This window comes from Oncorhynchus keta, chromosome 1, assembly GCF_023373465.1.
Source record: "Oncorhynchus keta strain PuntledgeMale-10-30-2019 chromosome 1, Oket_V2, whole genome shotgun sequence".
Taxonomy (NCBI): domain Eukaryota; kingdom Metazoa; phylum Chordata; class Actinopteri; order Salmoniformes; family Salmonidae; genus Oncorhynchus; species Oncorhynchus keta.
Genome location: NC_068421.1, coordinates 14482036 through 14501470, shown reverse-complemented (window position 1 = coordinate 14501470; position 19435 = coordinate 14482036). Strand labels below are relative to the sequence as shown.

Below are 19435 nucleotides of genomic sequence, written 5' to 3'. Positions count from 1 at the left end.
CTGGAGATGAGGGTGAGAGGACAGCACGCCTCAACTAGGGAGACGCACAATTAAAGGATATGTTATGTGTGAGTGTTTCTATCCTGAACAAAAATATGAACATGTAAAGTGTTGGTCCCATGTTTCATGAGCTGAAATAAAACATCCCAGAAATGTACTAACAAAAAGCTTATGTCTCTCAAATGCTGTGCACAAATTTGTTTATATCCCTGTGAGTGAGCGTTCTCCTTTGCCAAGATAATCCATCCACCTGATGTTAGATATCAAGAAGCTGAGTAAACAGCATGATCATTACACAAGTGCACCTTATGCTGGGTGGACCCCGGTCCTCCAGCCATCCCTCAGTGTCCCCATCTCACTAGAGGTTTGGGGCCACAATAAAATATCTCACTAGAGGTGTGGGGCCACAATAAAATATCTCACTAGAGGTGTGGGACAATAAAATATCTCACTAGAGGTGTGGGGCCACAATAAAATATCTCACTAGAGATGTGGGACAATAAAATATCTCACTAGAGGTGTGGGACAATAAAATATCTCACTAGAGGTGTGGGGCCACAATAAAATATCTCACTAGAGATGTGGGACAATAAAATATCTCACTAGAGGTGTAGGACAATAAAATGCCACTTTAAAATGTGCAGTTTTGTTACACAGCGCCACAGATGTCTCAAGTTTTGAGGGAGCTTACAATTGGCCTGTATGAAGGGTCAGACAATGACAGATATATATCATTTTTCAAATGAGTGTGGACTAATCTAGTTGGACTGTATGGGCAGAGTGTGGACTGTTTTGCATATCCATGAATGTATAGAGTGTATTTTATGGTGGGTGTGGCTCGTACCCTACTCCTTCATAGTGCTCGTTGGGGTAGTGGTCCATCTCGGTGCCAGGGAGAGGGTGTAGAGGGGGAGGGGGCAGGGCCACGTTGGCCCAGCTGGAGCCGTTAGTCTTGGTGGGTTTGGTGCCAACCTTGGCCTTCTTCTTCTTACCCCCCTTACCACCTATGGACAGTAGAGACGGAGCGAGTTAGAGATTGACTCAGACAACATCAATTACTAAAAAAATGTATAAAACCATATAACATGGGTGGCTATGTGCAGTATTCACTGTCAGTCTAAACAAGCAGATATTGCCAACAGAAAATGACTGAACAAATAAAGCTGAACATTCCTTAATTTCGAAACAGGTCATTTCAACACCTTCTAAAAGTCATCCACATTCTCAAACAAACAGCTTCAACGAGCCGTGCCTGTCAGCAGCATCATACAGAAGAACCTCAAGGCCAACTACTGAAAAGCATGCTTCCATTGATTGATATTATTATTTGCTGAAGGTCCTCAAATTTCCATAGAAACAGGGAGAGAGCAGCAGTAAAGAAGCAGAGGGTGGATCCCGGTCCTCCAGCCATCCCTCAGTGTCTCTATATCTCACTAGAGATGTGGGTCTATATTGAAATATCTCACTAGAGGTGTGGGTCTATATTGAAATATCTCACTAGAGTTGTGGGTCTATATTGAAATATCTCACTAGAGGTGTGGGTCTATATTGAAATATCTCACTAGAGGTGTGGGTCTATATTGAAATATCTCACTAGAGGTGTGGGTCTATATTGAAATATCTCACTAGAGGTGTGGGTCTATATTGAAATATCTCACTAGAGGTGTGGGTCCACAGTGAAATATCTCACTAGAGGTGTGGGTCCACAGTGAAATATCTCACTAGAGTTGTGGGTCTATATTGAAATATCTCACTAGAGGTGTGGGTCTATATTGAAATATCTCACTAGAGGTGTGGGTCTATATTGAAATATCTCACTAGAGGTGTGGGTCTATATTGAAATATCTCACCAGAGGTGTGGGTCTATATTGAAATATCTCACTAGAGGTGTGGGTCTATATTGAAATATCTCACTAGAGGTGTGGGTCTATATTGAAATATCTCACTAGAGGTGTGGGTCTATATTGAAATATCTCACTAGAGGTGTGGGTCTATATTGAAATATCTCACTAGAGGTGTGGGTCTATATTGAAATATCTCACAATATCTCACTAGAGGTGTGGGTCTATATTGAAATATCTCACTAGAGGTGTGGGTCTATATTGAAATATCTATCTAGGGGTGTGGGTCCAAATTGAAATATCTCACTAGAGGTGTGGGTCTATATTGAAATATCTCACTAGAGGTGTGGGTCTATATTGAAATATCTCACTAGAGGTGTGGGTCTATATTGAAATATCTCACTAGAGGTGTGGGTCTATATTGAAATATCTATCTAGGGGTGTGGGTCCAAATTGAAATATCTCACTAGAGGTGTGGGTCTATATTGAAATATCTCACTAGAGGTGTGGGTCTATATTGAAATATCTCACTAGAGGTGTGGGTCTATATTGAAATATCTCACTAGAGGTGTGGGTCTATATTGAAATATCTCACTAGAGGTGTGGGTCTATATTGAAATATCTATCTAGGGGTGTGGGTCTATATTGAAATATCTCACTAGAGGTGTGGGTCTATATTGAAATATCTCACTAGAGGTGTGGGTCTATATTGAAATATCTCACTAGAGGTGTGGGTCTATATTGAAATATTTACATTTACATTTACATTTAAGTCATTTAGCAGACGCTCTTATCCAGAGCGACTTACACTAGAGGTGTGGGTCTATATTGAAATATCTATCTAGAGGTGTGGGTCTATATTGAAATATCTCACTAGAGGTGTGGGTCTATATTGAAATATCTCACTAGAGGTGTAGGTCTATATTGAAATATCTCACTAGAGGTGTGGGTCCACAGTGAAATATCTCACTAGAGGTGTGGGTCTATATTGAAATATCTCACTAGAGGTGTGGGTCCACAGTGAAATATCTCACTAGAGGTGTGGGTCTATATTGAAATATCTCACTAGAGGTGTGGGTCTACAATGAAATATCTCACTAGAGGTGTGGGTCTATATTGAAATATCTCACTAGAGGTGTGGGTCTACAATGAAATATCTCACTAGAGGTGTGGGTCTATATTGAAATATCTCACTAGAGGTGTGGGTCTATATTGAAATATCTCACTAGAGGTGTAGGTCTATATTGAAATATCTCACTAGAGGTGTGGGTCCACAGTGAAATATCTCACTAGAGGTGTGGGTCTATATTGAAATATCTCACTAGAGGTGTGGGTCCACAGTGAAATATCTCACTAGAGGTGTGGGTCTATATTGAAATATCTCACTAGAGGTGTGGGTCTACAATGAAATATCTCACTAGAGGTGTGGGTCTATATTGAAATATCTCACTAGAGGTGTGGGTCTACAATGAAATATCTCACTAGAGGTGTGGGTCCACAATGAAATCTAAAGCCCACTGTTATCTTTCTCAGTTGTCCTCAGTGTGGTCCGCAGGCCTCAGATCACTTGTTATAGAGAGGAAAAGGGTGCAGGCTGTTTTTTCTGTGGTGCCTCTGTGCTTTCCACTACATAGAGGACATATGAACACGAGTCCCCTATATAGAGAACATAGCATATCTGAAGATGTATCTGTGACCATAGCATATCTGAAGATGTATCTGTGACCATAGCATATCTGAAGATGTATCTGTGACCATAGCATATCTGAAGATGTATCTGTGACCATAGCATATCTGAAGATGTATCTGTGACCATAGCATATCTGAAGATGTATCTGTGACCATAGCATATCTGAAGATGTATCTGTGACCATAGCATATCTGAAGATGTATCTGTGACCATAGCATATCTGAAGATGTATCTGTGACCATAGCATATCTGAAGATGTATCTGTGACCATAGCATATCTGAAGATGTATCTGTGACCATAGCATATCTGAAGATGTATCTGTGACCATAGCATATCTGAAGATGTATCTGTGACCATAGCATATCTGTAGCATGTGTGTGTTTGTGTAGGTGTTCAATAAGCATTGTATGTGTGTCTGAGGTCAGAGAACGGACACCTCAATCCAGAAAATACTCCCCAGTTGACGTTGTCAGCCACACATACAGGGTAGTGGAAACCATCCCTGGAGGCCTCTTGTCTACATTTGCATCTGTTGGTTAAGCCTCACTGCCAAAGGCCTTTAATCATGTTGCTCAGAGCCACAAAAAAAGTTACATTTCAGGAAACCCTGCATTTCGTGCCATGCAACACCATGTAATCTAATAGACTGTCCAGACTTGTACATGGCTATAAATGAGCTAAATGTCATCAAAAAATACCTTTCATCAACACTCAGGGATATTTGGGGAAATGAATCTCTATGATCCAGTAAGGCTGACATCAGAAACAGAGAAAATACAGCATATTGCTCTAGCAGTAAATGGAGAATTGTGTTATTTGACCATTTTCCCTATATAATTGTAGCTGTTACCAGGCAGAAATATTCCTGTCAAAAATGATTGGATTGCAACAATGTTGCAGCAGAACATGAGAGAGAGGTGGGAGGAGCATGGTCTGATAAAGACTGGGAGTAATAAAATAACAGCAGTAAGCCCAAGGCAGGAAGTATAGTCAAACTAATATGGTTTCCTAATCGTTCCTCTGGGCGACACTCAACTTTTCCCAATAAATGGTGATCTGGCGTGATTGCTCAATCAACCCGATTCCCTCCTCACCGGAGCAGGCATCAATACTGTAAATGAGCCTGTGCCATGGAGGGAAGGATGGCTAGAAACTACACAGGGAGTACACAGCAGACCCATTTTCTCGCTGACAAACACAGGGCCTGTCTTCAAAAGGATCTACCACTATATTTAGATGTGGAGCTGGGTATTTATACCGCCTGGTTTGGGCGCTCCCTCCCAGTCTATAACTGTGGGGCCAAGCGGAGGTCTTGAACTGTCTCTGTGTTCATTTAGTGCCTCAGCGCTGAGTGAGAGACACAGGCAGAGCCTCAGAAAGGAGAGTCCAGAAGAAAGAACTCCACATCCAGATTTAAACACATGGCACTGAGAGAATAGATCAGACTGCATTTTCAGGGAAGTACCTTCTTAGAATACTTGAATACCACTGTATTATGGGCTTATAATAACAGTAGAGAGGGAAGTCTATATGAGATAGGACACATGGGGGAATACCCTGATGGACAGATAACTAGCACGTGAGCCTATATGTGAAATCATTCCAATGTGTTTGGTATGTGGGTGGATGATGCAGCAGACTAGATCATCAACACTGAGCAACCTACAGCCCTGAGACATGAAGCTCATTAGGAGTGGGGCAGTCTAAAGAGGAGAGGGGGGGAAGTAGGGATGGATGACACCACTCTAAGAACAGTGAGAACATAACTATTCTCCTGGGCTCGATAATGAGATAATACAGGGATCATGGCGCTCACTAGCTAGTACCTCTCCTCCTCACTCCTCTCCTGCTCTCTTCCTCTCTCCTCTCCTCTCCTCTCCTGCTCTCCTCTCCTGCTCTCCTCCTCTCCTGCTCTCCTCCTCTCCTGCTCTCCTCCTCTCCTGCTCACCTCCTCTCCTCTCCTCTCCTCTCTCCTCTCCTCTCCTCTCCTGCTCTCCTCTTCTCCTCTCCTCCTCTCTCCTCTCCTCTCCTGCTCTCCTCTCCTCCTCTCCTCCTCTCTCCTCTCCTCTCCTGCTCTCCTCTCCTGCTCTCCTCCTCTCCTCCTCACTCCTCTCCTGCTCTCCTCCTCTCCTCTCCTCCTCTCCTCCTCTCCCTCTCCTCTCCTGCTCTCCTCTCCTGCTCTCCTCCTCTCCTCCTCCTCCTCTCCTGCTCTCCTCCTCTCCTCTCCTGCTCTCCTCTCCTCTCCTGCTCTCCTCTCCTGCTCTCCTCCTCTCCTGCTCTCCTCTCCTCCTCTCCTCTCCTCTCCTCTCCTGCTCTCCTCTCCTGCTCTCCTCTCCTCTCCTGCTCTCCTCTCCTCTCCTGCTCTCCTCTCCTCTCCTGCTCCCCTCTCCTGCTCTCCTCCTCTCCTCTCCTCTCCTCCTCTCCTGCTCTCCTCCTCTCCTCTCCTGCTCTCCTCTCCTCTCCTTCTCTCCTCTCCTCTCCTCCTCCCCTCTCCTGCTCTCCTCCTCTCCTCTCCTCTCCTCCTCTCCTCTCTCCTCCTCTCTCTCTCCTCCTCTCCTCTCCTCTCCTCTCTCCTCTCCTCTCCTCTCCTCTCCTCCTCTCCTCTCCTGCTCTCCTCCTCTCCTCTCCTCTCCTCCTCTCCTGCTCTCCTCTCCTCTCCTGCCTCTCCTCTCCTGCTCTCCTCTCCTGCTCTCCTCCTCTCCTCTCCTGCTCTCCTCTCCTGCTCTCCTCCTCTCCTCCTCTCCTCCTCTCCTCTCCTCTCCTCCTCTCCTGCTCTCCTCTCCTCTCCTGCTCTCCTCTCCTGCTCTCCTCCTCTCCTGCTCTCCTCCTCTCCTCTCCTCCTCTCCTCTCCTGCTCTCCTCCTCTCCTCTCCTCCTCTCCTCCTCTCCTCCTCTCCTGCTCTCTCCTCCTCTCCTGCTCTCCTCTCCTGCTCTCTCCTCCTCTCCTCCTCTCCTCTCCTGCTCTCCTCCTCTCCTCTACTCTCCTCCTCTCCTCTCCTGCTCTCTTGCTCTCCTCCTCTCCTCATCTCCTCCTCTCCTCTCTCTCCTCTCCTCTCCTCTCCTCTCCTCTCCTCTCCTCTCCTCTCCTCTCCTCTCCTCTCCTCTCCTCTCCTGCTCTCCTCCTCTCCTCCTCTCCTGCTCTCCTCCTCTCCTCTCCTGCTCTCCTCCTCTCCTCTCCTCCAGTAGTGTAGATGTTAATGAGCAACACCACCACATCCCCAGTGGAGACCCATTCTACCCTGAAAGCTGCTCTATTTCTGTTCCTCTTCATCTGGTTCCTATCTCAGACGTTCATTATTTCCTCCCCCAGCTCCTTGAAGTGAAGCACTGTGCTGCTCTATTCACTTCGTTCCTTTTCAAACGTCTAGTTTTTCATTAGTTGACTTCAAAACATGAAATGCAGTAAAGTTCCCTTCATTGCCATCCAACCTCTGGCCATTGAAGTTCTTTACCTATAATACGTTATTCTGTCAGAACTATGCTGTGTATTCCTGTAGGGTTTAGACCTCGTAGAGAATCATTACAGCCCATAGAGAGATAAGCCACAGATGGATAGAGATAAACTAGATAAATGCATATTTAATAGGATGCTGTTTCACTTCAACCAGGGAGGGCCCTTATCAAACCAGTGTGTATAGCATGCCTCACAGTACACAATACATCTCTGGGATTATATTATTTCTTAAGGTCTACCACGGAGGGGGAAGTGCAAAGGTACAGTCCCAATTGAATAACTATACAGGTCAATTTAATTAGTAGGACCAATATGCTCTAAATCCCTGACATTTCAAGGGAAGATACCCTGAGGCTATCAAACGAAATACACATGTTAGTTTAACATAATCAAGGGCTTCTTGCCCCCTGGCCTCTCTGTGTTGATGCAAAACGAGCCTCTATCTGCATTTCTCATATGAGCACTACAGAATGCATCTCTCTCTCTCCTTCCTTCCTTCCATATATACACTATTGTTCAACAGTTTGGGGTCACTTAGAAATGTTCTTGTTTTTGACAGAAAAGCAACTGTTTCGTCCATTAAAATAACATCAAATTGATCAGAAATACAGTGTAAACATTGTTAATGTTGTACAATCCTTTTAAAATTATAAACTTGGATTAGCTAACACAGCGTGCCATTGGAACACAGGATTAATGGGTCTATGTAGATATTCCATTAAAAATAATCAGTTTCCAGCTACAATAGTCATTTACAACATTAACAATGTCTACACTGTATTTCTGATCAATGTGATGTTATTTTAATGGACAAACATTTGCTTTTCTTTCAAAAACCTTTCTAAGTGACCCCAAACCTTCGAACAGCAGTGTATATCTGATTGTTTTGAAAATGGTGCCATTCCTCTCCTGTGCCATCTCTTCCTCTCTACCTCCAGCAGAGTGACTGACTGTTAACCTGGCTGGGGTCTATGGGATGCCTGTGTCTATGTCAGGTGGAAGACATGACCACTCCAGACTGCATCTCCTCTCCAGCCTAATGTCTGACAGCCATTGCACTGGATTAGAGATCAGAGAGGAGGGGGGTGGAGAGGAGAGGAGGGAGAGGAGAGGAGGGGAGAGGAGGTAGAGAGGAGGGTAGGGGAGAGGAGAGGAGGGTAGGGGAGAGGAGATGAGGGGAGAGGAGGTAGAGAGGAGGGTAAGGGAGAGGAGATGAGGGGAGAGGAGGTAGAGAGGAGGGTAGGGGAGAGGAGAGGAGGGGAGGTAGAGAGGAGAGGAGGGGAGGTAGAGAGGAGGGCTGCCTCTGTGCCCTATAAAACTCTCAGTACATGGGTTTTACTGTGGTCAGTAAACCATTAGAAGAGGGAAAATGGGAGACATTCTCACCATTTTAGTCAGCCAAGCATCTCAGATGGTGTGTGTGTGTGTGTGTGTGTGTGTGTGTGTGTGTGTGTGTGTGTGTGTGTGTGTGTGTGTGTGTGTGTGTGTGTGTGTGTGTGTGTGTGTGTGTGTGTGTGTGTGTGTGTGTGTGTGTGTGTGTGTGTGTGTGTGTGTGTGTGTGTGTGTGTGTGTGTGTGTGTGTGTGTGTGTGTGTGTGTGTGTGTGTGTGTGGTCTCACAATGCACCACTCTAACTGTCTGAAGGAGTCCCGTTGCCCAAATTCTCATCTGTTCTCAAGCTCCTGGTGAGAGACAAAGCCTGTTACAAGGCCCAGCCGTGATGGAGTCAGCCCAGCTAGGATGCCTGGAGCCCTGTTCTAATAGCACAAATCCTCATTTCCTCTCTTTAAAGGGAAGATTAGAGCTGGTTTCTAATCTAATCTGGAGGACAAAGCACTTTACTGCATGTGAATAGAGGATCGTTGCTGCACATAACATTACATCATCTAGACAGCACATTTGACAATGTGGTTGATGTCAGCGATCAACGCCGGCCTGTAAATGGATCGTTTATTAGTTGTGATTATTAGCAGTGGGAGCAAAATAACAGTGGTGAGGAGGAGGGGCGGGTTCATAAAGGCAGATGTTGGGTTTTGCACATGCAAAAGAGATCAATAAAGCTATTAACAAGTCAATAACTGATACAGTGGATTAAATGGCAGTCATTGAGTTATCCCAGAATGTTGAAGAGAGTAGGAAGACCAGTCACATCCCTGCCTTGCCACATCAGAAACCAACCTGATAGGCTGCCGCTTCGGTCTGAGCTGTTGTGAGAGCTGGTGGTGCTGAAATCTTGTGATTGGTTGTGTGGCATTCTATTAGACAATCCCTCTGCCAATCGGTAGTCAGGAATGGAAAGGAGTGCTAGTGGGGTTAAAGGGTAAAAATATACAGTGGCATCAGGTGATTGGCTGAAGCACATGCAGAACATGCAGTTAGATCAGCAGGCAAGCAGTGAACATTCTCCACTCATGCACACCTCTTCTTGTCAGCCATCTTGACATTTGCTCTCTCTCTCTCTCTCTCTCTCTCTCTCTCCCTCTCCCTCTCTCTCTCTCTCTCTCTCTCTCTCTCTCTCTCTCTCTCTCTTTCTGTCTCTCTCACATTAATCACTCACTCAACCACTTTCTCACTCACTCACTCACTCACTCACCACCCACTCACTCACCCACCCACCACCCACTCACTCACCCACCCACCACCCACTCACTCACCCACCCACCCACCCACCACTCACTCACTCACTCACTCACTCACTCACTCACTCACTCACTCACTCACTCACTCACTCACTCACCACCCACCACTCACTCACTCCACTCACTCACTCACTCACTCACCACTCACTCACTCACTCACCCACCCACCACCCCACTCACTCACTCACTCACCCACCCACCCACCCACCCACCCACCACCCACCACTCACCCACCCACCACCCACTCACTCACCCCACCCACCACCCACTCACCACCACTCACCCACCCACCCACCCACTCACTCACTCACTCACTCACTCACCACTCTCACTCACTCACCACCACCACCCACCCACCCCCACCCACTCACTCCACCACTCACTCACCACTCACTCCACCACTCACTCACCACCCACTCACTCACTCACCACTCACCCACCCACCACCCACTCACCCACCCACCACCCACTCACTCACCCACCCACCACCCACTCACCCACCCACCACCACTCACCCACCACCCACTCACCCACCCACCCACCCACCCACCCACTCACTCACCACCCACCCACCACCCACCACCCACCCACCCACCCACCCACCCACCCACCCACTCACTCACTCACCCACCCACCCACCCACCACTCACCCACCCACCCACTCACCCACCACCACCCACCACCCACCCACCACCACCCACCCACCACCCACCCACCCACCCACCCACCCTCACCACCCACCCACCCACCCACCACCCACCCACCACCCACCCACTCACTCACTCACTCACTCACCACCCACCACACTCACTCACCCACCCACCACCCACTCACCCACTCACCACACCACACCACCACACTCACTCACCCCACCCACCCACCCACCCACCCACCCACCCACCCACCCACCCACCCACCACCACTCACTCACCACCCACCACCCATTCACTCACCCACTCACTCACTCACTCACTCACCACCACTCACTCACTCACTCACCCACTCACTCACCCACCACCACTCACTCACTCACTCACCACCCACCCACCCACCCACCCACCCACTCACTCACTCACTCACTCACTCACCACCACCCACCCACCCACCCACCACCCACTCACTCACCCACCCACCCACCCACCACCACCCACCCACCCACTCACCCACCCACCACCCACCCACCACACCCACTCACTCACTCACTCACTCACTCACTCACTCACCACTCACTCACTCACCACCACCACCCACCACCCACCCACCCCCACCCACCACTCACTCACTCACCACTCACTCACCACTCACTCACTCACTCACTCACCACCACCACCACTCACTCACCACCACTCACTCACTCACTCACTCACTCACTCACCACTCACTCACTCACCACCACCACCCACTCACTCACCCACCCACCACTCACTCACCCACCCACCACTCACTCACTCACTCACTCACTCACTCACTCACTCACTCACTCACCACTCACTCACTCACTCACTCACTCACTCACTCACTCACTCACTCACTCACCACCCACCCACCCACCCACCACCCACCACCACACCCACCCACCCACCACCCACCCACTCACTCACTCACTCACCCACCACCCACCCACCCACCACCCACCCACCACCCACCCACTCACCACCACCCACCCACCCACCCACCCACCCACCCACCCACCCACCCACCCACCCACCCACCCACCCACCCACCCACCCACCCACCCACCACCCACCACACCCACCCACCCACCACCCACCCACCCACCCACCCACCCACTCACCCCCACCCACCACTCACCACCCACCCACCCACCCACCCACCCACCCACCCACCCACCCACCCACCCACCACCACTCACCCACCCACCCACCACCCACTCACTCACTCACCCACCCACCACCCACTCACCACTCACCACACCACTCACCACCACCACCCACCCACCCACCCACCACCCACCCACCACCCACCCACCCCCACCCACCACCCACTCACCCACTCACCACCCACCCACCCACCCACCCACCACCCACCCACTCACCCACCCACCCACCACCCACCCACCCACCCACCCACCACCACTCACCCACCCACCCACCCACCCACCACTCACTCACCCACCCACCACTCACCACACCCACCACCCACCCACCCACCCACCCACCCACCCACCCACCACCCACCCACCACCCACTCACGGTCACATTCCCTCAGTGAAACATTTAGCCTTTGTTTGTGACGCATCATTTTTGGGGGGTTTATATGTATAAAGTTTTTGACTTTGACAACAAAAAATTAGGAAAATAATATTTTGGAAGAAAGCCAAGTGATTATCCATTCATGAGATGGGAGAGATAAATCCACTTGTAGCAGGTGCAAGTTATTTAATGTAACATTGTTTTGAGATACAATCAAATGTTACTTTTAAAATAATGCAAGACGGTAAAGGATCGGAAATTGAGTTACATTATGGGCATAAACAATATAACGAATCTACTTTAAACCTTTAGAGAATGAGACCATGAAAATATAGAAAGAGTCTCAGAAAACTCATTAGTCCTGACGCAGGAATCTCCACAAGGCTTTCAGAAAAGTCCTCTATCAAATCCATTATAATTAAGTTGAATTATTTTAAATATTAGTTGTGCTAAAGAGGATAGGCAATTAGTTAGAACAGAGAGAGGGAAGTAACATAATCCAAAACTGGAGAAAATGGATGCTTTAATCTCGCTCCCTGGCCAGTCATCAGGTGTTTATTTAACCTTGGAAAGTGACCAAGACTGAATGGCAGCAAGGGGGAAATGAGTCCTTAAAACAGAATCAGGCGGTCACGGTGGAGTGGAGCTGGAATGGGCTTCAGAGACAGATTGTGAGTATTAAAGTCCAAACTACTGTCAGGTCACAGTAAACCCATGGCTTATAAACAGGGGTGAACTGGGGTATCATATGAAACACTCCATACTGACTCAGCAGTGATTTGTACTGGGGTCATACACTCACAGTAGGAGGAGTGAGGCCATGATGGTTAAGGCTAATATGTATCATTGGGCTGTGTTGAGTTGAGTTGGGATTTCACATGGCAGGGAAATATGAGAAGTCTCACATTCTGTATGACATGTGCACACACACTTCCTTCCACTTCCTTCCACTTCCTTCCTTCCTTCCTTCCTTCCTTCCTTCCTTCCTTCCTTCCTTCCTTCCTTCCTTCCTTCCTTCCTTCCTTCCTTCCTTCCGTCTTCCTTCCTTCCTTCCTTCCTTCCTTCCTTCCTTTCCTTCCTTCCTTCCTTCCTTTCCAACACACACACACACACACACACACACACACACACACACACACACACACACACACACACACACACACACACACACACACACACACACACACATTCCCACTCACTGTTGTTGCAGGAGTTCTTGTCAGGCAGGGAGTACCCCAGGTTGGCCATCTCCTGTTTGGCCTGGATGGAGGCCTTCCACTGGGCCTCAGGGAGGTCCACGGCCAGCTCATGGATGCTACTGGAGTGGAGGATCTGTGTGGTGGCATAGGGGGTGGCTCCCTGGGAGCCCTGGCTGGGGCTGTTGTAGTTAGCCTTGGTGGTGAAGTCTATACTGCTATAGATGGCTCCGTCAGACAGCATGGTGCCGCTCTTATCCCCATTACTACTGGTGTCTGGAGGAGACAGGGAGAGAGAATACGGGTCAGTTTAGAAGACGGTGGTGTGGGCTTCAATGACAAATACTGTGTGAACATCAACTATAATTGTATTTCAATAGAAAATAGAAAGGTAAAGTGATGTTTAGAGTCATTGATGAACAAGGCTGCTCTTCAAGATAGATTAGGAGTGGAGTGGTGTCTATGTCTAACTATGAATCAGGTCAGTGTGACCCTGGGTTCAGTCAGCAGGGAATTACCCTGAGCATCTCAACGCTTTGACATCAACTCAGCTCTTAACATCCAGTTTAACATATTCATCTCATTGAAAAATCCATCCCCACTTATTCATGCATTCTAATTCCAGTGGCTGACTTCACAACCTTGGGCCTCTCTCTCTCTCTCTCTCTCTCAACCCCCCACCCCCCACCCCACTCTCTCCCTACCCCCAACCTCTCTCTCTCTCTCTCTCCCCCCCCACCCCCCTATCTCTCTCCCTCCCCCAACCTCTCTCTCTCCTCTCTCCCTCCCTCCCTCTTCTGTCCCCTATCTCTCTCCCTCTCTTCTGAGCCTGCTTCTTTCCCTCTGTTTTCCTGCCTCCCTCCTCCCTTTGTTGCTGCCAATGAGGGATAATGGTGCCACTCTGCATGTGTGTGTGTGTGTGTGTGTGTGTGTGTGTGTGTGTGTGTGTGTGTGTGTGTGTGTGTGTGTGTGTGTGTGTGTGTGTGTGTGTGTGTGTGTGTGTGTGTGTGTGTGTGTGTGTGTGTGTGTGTGTGTGTGTGTGTGTGTGTGTGTGTGTGTGTGTGAGTGAGCCCAGCCCCTCAATAGTACTGTAGGGTATGAGCGCCCAGTGAAGGGGAGATGATGTAGAGCCACGGCAGAAGAGTCCGCAGTCAAGCTGGCCCTGTCCTTCACGACCGGCTGCCCTGGACCATCTTTACACATCCCCCTCTCTCTCTCTCTCTCTCTCTCTCTCTCTCTCTCTCTCTCTCTCTCTCTCTCTCTCTCTCTCTCTCTCTCCCCTCCCCCTCACTCTCTTTCTCCCTCCCTCCCCATTTTTCTGTCTGTCTGTCTGTCTGTCTGTCTGTCTGTCTGTCTGTCTGTCTGTCTGTCTGTCTGTCTGTCTGTCTGTCTGTCTCTCTCTCTCTCTCTCTCTCGCTCCTCTGTCTCTCTCCCCTCCCCCCTCACTCTCTTTCTCCCTCCCGCCCCATTTCTCTCTCTCTCTCTCTCTCTCTCTCTCTCTCTCTCTCCCTCTCTCTCCCCTTTCTAAATTCAATTCAAGGGTCTTTATTGGCATGGGAAACATATGTTAACATTGCCAAAGCAGGTTAGGTAGATAATATACAAAAGTGAAATAAACAATAAAAATTAACAGTAAACAAGTTTCAAAATAATAAAGATATTTCAAATGTCATATTATATATATATATATATACAGTGTTGTAACGATGTACAAATGGTTAAAGTACAAAAGGGAAAATAAATAAGCATCAATATGGGGTGTATTTACAATGGTGTTTGTTCTTCACTGGTTGCCCTTTTCTTGTGGCAACAGGTTACAAATCTTGCTGCAGTGATGTCATAATTGGGTATTTCACCCAGTAGATATGGGAGTTTATCAAAATCGGGTTTGTTTTCGAATTCTTTTTTTGTGGATCTGTGTAATCTGAGGGAAATATGTGTCTCTAATATGGTCATACATTGGGCAGGAGGTTAGGAAGTGCAGCTCAGTTTCCACCTCATTTTGTGGGCAGCAGCCAGGTCTGCCTACGGTGACCTCTCTCAATAGCAAGGCTATGCTAATTGAGTCTGTACATAGTCTAAGCTTTCCTTAAGTTTGGGTCAGTCACAGTGGTCAGGTTTTCTGCCACTGTGTACTCTCTGTTTCTGTCTCTCTATACTTCTCCCCCCCCTCTCTCTCTCTTTCTTTCTCACTCACCCCCCTCCCTACGTTGCCTCCATCTTGTCTCACATCCTCATCTTCTGAGGTATGGCTGATGACACTACGCTGGACTGTTTGCCATTACTCAAGCGGTGACAGTGCCTGCTGCTAGTGCGCTAGCCTCCCTCTGATGTGGTATGTAAATGTATATCCAAAAACACTCATGCAATATGCAAACAGGTTTACATCTTTGTGGGGCTGGTAGCTAGGAGGTGAGAGGAGGACATGATGAATCATCTGAGCTAGGGTACAGTACAGAAGAGCAGTAGAGGATTCAGATCAGCATATATCATCTCATACTATATCTACTATCTCTCCTCTCTCGCTTCTCTCTCCCCTCTCTTTCTTCGCACTCTTTCCTCTGTCTCGTCTCTCTCTTCCCTCTCCCTATTATCTATTATATAGCTCTCCTCTCTCCCTTCTATCTCTCCTCTCTCTTATGTCTCCTGTATCTCTCTCCTGTCACTCTTTCTCAGTGCATGCTGGGTGTTTTGTAGTTTAGAGACCGTGTGGAGGGCTCTGTCCTTACTAATTTTCTTGATTCTTTCCTTGGTGTTTTCTTTAAATTCTTCTGTTAGTTTAGCGGTACCCAGTGGTTTTGTTCAAAGTTAGGGAGGAAAAGGATGGAGTTTTAGTATCCTGGGGTTTGAACGGTGTGGTGTGTGCTATGGCTTCTCAGCCTAGTGCAGAGGAGATGCTGTCGATACGGCATGGATTCAGGTGTGTTCCTGAGAACGGAGTTAAGGTGGAGGAGGTTCTGCTCGCGGTCGGTGAACAGGTAGGAGCTGAATGTATACATTCTGCATCCAGAATGAACAAGGGTGTGGTTGTGTTCATGAAAAGAGTAAATTTAGTGGGCAGGCTAATTACTAGCGGGATATTTGTAAGGGATGTGTTGCTGCCGATTTCTCCACTTTCAACTCCTTTGACAAGAGTGGTAGTTGTGAATCTGCCTCTGTTTATTATGGATGATCAAATCTGTAAAGAGCTGTATCATTTTGCTACGTTTTCTAGCGGTTTTTGTTTACCGTCGGCAGGTTTTCAGATGCTGTTAAGCATTTTGTTTAGTTCCGGAGGCAAGTGTTCATGTTTCTGAATTACAATAAGCAACAGTTAAATGTGCATTTTAAAGTGAGACATGGGGACGGGCTCTACGGAGGGTTTGCCAGCACAGATAGTCTACGGTGCTTTGAGTGCGGGGATTTGGGGCAGAAGAGCTTTGCGTGCCCACGTAAAGGCCTTAGACAAGGGGAGCGCCAGTGGGTGAAATCGAGGTCAATGTGCAGGGGGCCACAAGACACAGGCAGCAGAGGAAGGGTCGAGTCAGGTTATAGATGGTGGTGTAGATAAGGCTGGGGTGGTCAAAGGCACAGAGAAAGTGCAGATGGTCAAGATGGGAGATGGAGATGAGGAGGATGAAGGTGAGTCTGAGGAAGAGGACGATGAGGAGGAGGAGGAGGCTTTCTTTTCAGACTCCTCCTTAATGCGTCCAGAGCTGACAGGCAGTCAGGCAGAGGGGTCAAAGTACACGGTGAGGGAACAGTCAAGGTTCCTGAATGAAACAATAAGGGAAAATGTTCATCGTAAAGCTTTTCCTTGCATTCTGGGAAAGGTTTTAAGTCCAGTACAGCATGCTATGAAAAATGAGAGGCATGGTTTCCTCTCACCCAGGGAACGTTTTAGGTAGAGGAAGTGGGTCACAACAGTGCGTAAAGGTCTACTTATAGATGCTGTTTAGATTCATATTTTTTTTCTGGCACGGGATTTTTGAGCCTTGCTATTGGTCTCTTTCTTTGCTGAGCCATGGAAGAAATGTTAGTGCAGGGGTGACAGTCCTTTTTGGGTCTGGGACCATCGGGTCTGGATGTAACAATTTGCTGCTCAAAGGAGGTGTGTAGGGGTAGACTGCTTCTAGTAAAAGCAGAAATGAATAACAGGGGTTTTGGCCTGACACAGGGAGGGAGAGGGGACTTAAGTTTGGGTGTCCTAGACAGGAACTCTCACAGGTAGCTCCTGAGGAGACCCTGGTGGTCGGCGGGGAGAGGAATTGTACAATGAATTTGATTAAACACAGAAATGGGGAGGAGCCTCATTCAGGCTCAGTGGAGCTGTTAAGGGACATCATTAATCAGTCTGACCTAGTGGATTTTGATTCATGTGTTTTCTGTGTACGCCAGGTTAATGACATTATTGTACCGGTGGAATTTGAGTTCTATAAAATGAAAAGTGTGGAGATGTTTCAGGACATATGGTGTGTCGGGGGCAAGGTGAGGATATTTGTGTTTCGAAGGATATTTGTGTTTTTTCTCTCTCTCTCTCTCTCTCTCTCTCTCTCTCTCTCTCTCTCTCTCTCTCTCTCTCTCTCTCTCTCTCTCTATCTATCTATCTATCTATCTATCTATCTATCTATCTATCTATCTATCTATCTATCTATCTATATATATATATATATATATATATATATATCCGGTTGATCATATATATATATTAGTATAGGACAGACCCAGCTCTCTCACCTCCTCTTCCAAAGTTACTGAGGTCGTTGGGTCCCCCGGAGCCACTATTGACAGGCAGGCTGGTTGCAGGCCAGGAGTCAGCCAGCCACGGGTAGCCTGCGTCACTGGCATTCAGCAGGCCTGGTCGGCTAGGAGGAGACACAGGGGTTGTTACACATGGAAACACTGGTCATAGTTAGGAATAGTAATAGGTCAAAGTTGGCTTAAAAAAAATTGTACTAGTGAGATTATTCAGAAACTGGATGTATGTACACAATGTGGCTCTCATTTAAAGTTAGAATTCATTCAGGCAACACTGCTCTGTATCTGTCCTTTTGTCCTGCTGTCTCACTCTGACACACACACAATAACACCAACCCACACAATAACACACACACATAATACACACACACTCATTAATACACACACACACACACTATTATTTTTATATTTAACCTTTATTTATCTAGGCAAGTCAGTTAAGAACAAATCTTATTTATAATGACCCGGGCCAAACCCTAACCCGGATGACACAACAGTGGTAGGCTTGATTACCAACAACGACGAGACGGCCTACAGGGAGGAGGTGAGGGCCCTCGGAGTGTGGTGTCAGGAAAATAACCTCACACTCAACGTCAACAAAACTAAGGAGATGATTGTGGACTTCAGGAAACAGCAGAGGGAACACCCCCCTATCCACATTGATGGGACAGTAGTGCAGAGGGTAGTAAGTTTTAAGTTCCTCGGCGTACACATCACAGACAAACTGAATTGGTCCACCCACACAGACAGCATCGTGAAGAGGCTCAGGAGGCTGAAGAAATTCGGCTTGTCACCAAAAGCACTCACAAACTTCTACAGATGCACAATCGAGAGCATCCTGTCGGGCTGTATCACCGCCTGGTACGGCAACTGCTCCGCCCACAACCTTAAGGCTCTCCAGAGGGTAGTGAGGTCTGCACAACGCATCACCGGGGACAAACTACCTGCCCTCCAGGACACCTACACCATACGATGTCACAGGAAGGCCATAAAGATCATTAAGGACAACAACCACCCGAGCCACTGCCTGTTCACCCCGCTATCATCCAGAAGGCGAGGTCAGTACAGGTGCATCAAAGCTGGGACCGAGAGACTGAAAAACAGCTTCTATCTTAAGGCCATCCGACTGTTAAACAGCCACCACTAACATTGAGTGGCTGCTGCCAACACACTGACTCAACTCCAGCCACTTTAATAATGGGAGTTGATGGGAAATGATGTAAAATATATCACTAGCCACTTTAAACAATGCTACCTAATATAATGTTTACATACCCTACTTTATTCATCTCATATGTATATGTATATACTGTACTCTATATCATCTACTGCATCTTTATGTAGCCTAGTGGTTCCTAGTTAGAGCGGCAGGGTAGCCTAGTGGTTAGAGTGTTGGACTAGTAACCGGAAGGTTGCGAGTTCAAACCCCCGAGCTGACAAGGTACAAATCTGTCGTTCTGCCCCTGAACAGGCAGTTAACCCACTGTTCCCAGGCCGTCATTGAAAATAAGAATGTGTTCTTAACTGACTTGCCTGGTTAAATAAAGGTAAAATGTAAAAAATACATGTATCACTAGCCACTTTGTTTACATTCTCATATGTATATACTGCACTCAATGCCGCTCTGTACCATCATTCACTCATATATCTTTATGTCTTATCCCCT

At 47.6% G+C, this 19435-nt stretch overlaps 1 protein-coding gene across 7 annotated transcripts in view; it reads right to left on the bottom strand.

The window, feature by feature from the left end:
* Window positions 1-19435, bottom strand: part of LOC118379305 (roundabout homolog 2-like) — a 152331-nt gene that overhangs the window by 29709 nt on the left and 103187 nt on the right. For 5 of the 7 annotated variants that reach the window (XM_052507522.1, XM_052507555.1, XM_052507634.1 and 2 more), the window contains 4 exons: window positions 17749-17876; window positions 13036-13308; window positions 9163-9288; window positions 845-1004 (listed from right to left, as the gene is read on the bottom strand). In XM_052507522.1, the coding sequence (XP_052363482.1) occupies window positions 845-1004; window positions 9163-9288; window positions 13036-13308; window positions 17749-17876 (687 nt within the window). The remainder of the gene's footprint in view (window positions 1-844; window positions 1005-9162; window positions 9289-13035; window positions 13309-17748; window positions 17877-19435) is intronic. The other 2 variants (XM_052507592.1, XM_052507695.1) reach the window with 1 other exon arrangement.